Source organism: Dryas octopetala, chromosome 5, assembly GCF_963921425.1.
Source record: "Dryas octopetala chromosome 5, drDryOcto1.1, whole genome shotgun sequence".
Taxonomy (NCBI): Eukaryota; Viridiplantae; Streptophyta; class Magnoliopsida; order Rosales; family Rosaceae; genus Dryas; species Dryas octopetala.
The window spans coordinates 12,019,390-12,023,195 of NC_141370.1; the positions used below are offsets into that span (position 1 = coordinate 12,019,390).

Here is a 3,806-nt window from a genome sequence, read left to right on the forward strand (position 1 = left end):
AAGACCTTTGCCTAGTGCAAAACAGTCTGCAACAGATGTAATTCTAATATTTCTAGCACCCGCACTAATTAAAGAGGTCCCCATTCATATCTACAAATAAAGCTGCTGCGCAGAGTCTGGCAAAATTGAACCATCAATATTCAACTTTAACTCTTCCCTCCATTCGTTTGTGATCTTGAGCATCTAACTAGACGTAACCAATTGCATTACTATTTTTGAATTTAAGACACAAAGCGCACACACACACACACATATATATATAAGAAATTTTAAATGTCCAATTGTTGTTAGACTGTCAATGATTTCAACCCTTAATTAGATAAATTTTTATTTAAATATCAGGTTCAAATCAGATAGTTTTTTTAATTTTTAGAGAGGTTCAACATGGTTAGAAGAAATACCACTAAAGCAAGCAATATTAGACAGGGGCCTTCCAATAAGGGTCTTGGCCTCTAGCTAGAGCAGAAAATTTGGTAAGAATTCAAGCTGTCATTCTGAATGGGCAGTTTCTCCTTTCTATTTTTGTTTGTAAATCTGCTATGTAGCTTTTACTCTGCCTGTAGTATTGTGTTTTTGGATGTGTGTATTTTTACTCGTCATCTGAGTCCCCAAACAAAAAAAAAAGTCTTATTTGTCAAAATCAATTGACAGTGGTCCAAAGAAGAATGAAAAAAGCCAGATTATAAGAATAGAAGATTTTTCAAACTAATTGAAACGCAAAGCAATCAATTTGGGAAAAGAACAAACAACTTTTATGAGAAAATGAACAAAAATAATGAGTTTCTTTTGAATCCTAGAAGCGAAAACGCATAAGTTTTCAAAACCAAGATCAGAAAGAAATAAAGTCGGAAAATTGAGAAAATAACATAACCCACTGTTTGGATGCACATAAAACATATCCTTCAATTAGTGTTAAACGAGGGATCTCCCGTGGGGCCCACACAAGTTGTTTTATGTCAATTCAAATTGTTTATTTTTTATATCTCCATTGATAAATCATTTCTACAAAAAATAATCAAATCAGAAACAGTTTACCCGTTTGATTAAGCGGTCAAATTTTAGGTGTTTATAGACGAACTTGTTGTTCGTCCATTTGTTTGATCCAAATTAAATATCTTAACGGTTTCTAATTTGACTGATTTTCAATAAGAATGATTTATCAATAGAGATATAAAAAATAAATAATTTTGATCGATACAAAACAATCTGCGTGGTTTCACTAAATGAGAGATTCTTTATTGGAATGCCTAAAATATTAGATATTAGATATATTTGACAAAGCAATCTAGAAAGCCCAATTGGAGTTGGGCATGAAAGATGGTGTTGATGTGAAAACAATACTATCTCTCCCACTTGGAGTTGGGCATGCATGATCCACTTCATGTCCTCCAAAACAATTACACTTGAAAAAGAGAAGGTAGAGAGTAGCTAGAGACAAACTCGGTGAGTTGGCCGGCCCCAGAAGCCACACAAGTCCTCAAGTACACAGTTCCTTTCTTCACTCCCAAACAAGAAAAAAGGGACATCTCCACTATTCTCTAGTCTATTCACAATTCAATTGGGTCGCCTGCCCTGCCTCCCTTCCTAATCCTTAAATATCTTTTCTTCACTTTAATGCTTTTTCGGCACTCCAGATATTGACCTCTGCTCTTTACTTCTTTATATTCCACATGTCTCCCTTCCTACAAACCCCTCTCTCTCTCTCTCTCTCATTTAAGCATTGTGTCTTCTTGTCTGTGATCAAATCTCAGTATCTTTATATATAATTCTTATTTCTTCATACATAGGAGGACCCTCTACATTGTACAAATTATACTTTCTTAATTGCACTAGTACTAGAAATGGCAACAAACACTGCTGCTGAAGAAGTAAGACTAGTACTAGAGGAAGATCATCATTCATTGCTCTCTGAGCAAGATGAAGATCAAGAAGAAGATGTATCACTCTGTGATCTTCCAGTCAATTTGATCAAAGATCAAGGCCAAACCCAATCAAGTACTACTAAAGCTGATGAAACCCAAGAAGATCAGTTTGAGTTTGGTTCTTCTATGCGTGGTGGCTCTAATTTCTTGCCAGAATCAGTAATGTGTGCTGCAGATGAGCTGTTCTTCCAAGGCCAAATTCTCCCTCTACGTCTCTCAGTAAGCTCAGAGTCCAGAATCCACAACCCAACCCGGTTCTGTTTGTCCGGATCCGAGTCCATGGATCACCACCGCGGCCCATTGGGTGGTGGTGGGTTCAGAAGCAACAGCTACAGCAGCAGCGGAATAAGTCACAACTATTCATCAAGTAGAAGCAGCAGCACCAGCAGCTCCACCACCACAACCACCACCATGAATGCTTCGAAACCAATCAGAGTCCGAAACCAATTCTACACGGAGCCAAGTCCGAAACCCCAGATCAAAATTTCACACGTTCGATCGGAAAAAGTTGGTAGTCCACATCAGAAGCACAGATCTTCGATGTGGGACATTTTTCGATTGGGTTTGGTGCGTACACCCGACATTGAACTAAGTAGTAGTCGTGCTACCAATAACAAAAACTGTGTGAGTCGCAACAGCAGTGTCAGTAGCAATACCAGCACCAATTTGAGCACCACCAACAACAACAACAGCAACAGCAACAGCAACAACAATGCTAGTACTACTACTAGTGCTGGTGTTAAAAGCAGTAAACAGGGTGAACAGAGCAAATTACAGAGGAGGCAGAGATTGTTTCATGGTTGCAAGTGCTCGTTTGAAACGGTGGATTCTATTAATGCTGTCGTCAGCAGGAGGAGTAGTAGTAGTATGAGTGATCACATCAATGAATTAGCTGCGCATGGGATGAAAGTCGATCATTATAATAAAGTAGAGGTGGAGTTGAAGATGAAGAAGAATAATAAGAAGAAGCAGATGATGATGAAGCAAAAGCAGGCCATGTCACATCATCGAACGTATGAATGGCTAAAAGAGCTTTCGCATGCAAACTCTCCTGGTCCTCCTCCTCCTATGCATGTTCTCTAAAGTTGTAATTGATATGATGATGATCATGATGATGATCAGGTATAGTACTAGTATAGCTAGTTAGTGGCTGTGCCTCTCAGTGCAGTGCTATTGCTCTCGCATGCCTGCTGCAATTGCTTTATTTCACTATCTTTTTGTTCCTAGATCCTCCTTTAATTTGAAATAATATTACATTATTAATCCATGAGTTTGGAAGTTTGGAAGTTAGAGACATATAGCTCCAATATCAAGAATTCGTTTCTTTAGTTCTAAACTTCTAGTTAAATAAATTTGTTTTGTGATGACAATGATTTATTTATATTTGTTTAAATTTGCATCCACTCTAAAAGTATTCATTGATTCTTGAAGATTCACAAGTTATATATATAATCAAAAATGCACTAGAGTTAACTAGTTAGTAAGATAATATGATGCTAACTGCTAACCACTTTTTTGGACTCACTACATAATATAATTTCTTAATCCAAACTATTCATATTTTAGGTCTACATTCAAAGATCAACCAAATCAAAAATTATTTAGCCATTTGAATGGGAACCTAAAAAATAAACAGTTCGGATAATAAGATTATATTGTGTAGTAAGATCAAAAGAATGGTTAGCGTTGTATTATCTTACTAATTGATTAACTCTAGAGCACTCCTCATATATAATATATATGCAAATTCTTTTTAATGTCGGATTCCTCATTTAAGGGTAAATAAGGAATCTTTGAGGGGTCCATTTCACATTATAAGTTTCAATTGAAAGATCAATCTTGCAAAATAGATAAAGCGTAACCATTTAACTATATATTAAATGG

General features: G+C 36.4%; 1 protein-coding gene across 1 annotated transcript; it reads left to right on the plus strand.

Moving 5' to 3' along the window:
- The first annotated feature begins 1,727 nt into the window (after window positions 1-1,727).
- Window positions 1,728-3,201, plus strand: LOC147284349 (uncharacterized). The gene has a single exon (XM_086244954.1). It carries the CDS (start codon window positions 1,842-1,844, stop codon window positions 3,003-3,005), a length of 1,164 nt encoding a protein of 387 aa, XP_086101080.1. The 5' UTR covers window positions 1,728-1,841; the 3' UTR covers window positions 3,006-3,201.
- The last annotated feature ends 605 nt before the right edge of the window (window positions 3,202-3,806 follow it).

Excerpts from the sequence above, each read along its gene's own strand:
- LOC147284349 (XM_086244954.1), top strand. The coding sequence starts at position 1,842 with ATGGCAACAAACACTGCTGCTGAAGAAGTAAGACTAGTACTAGAGGAA.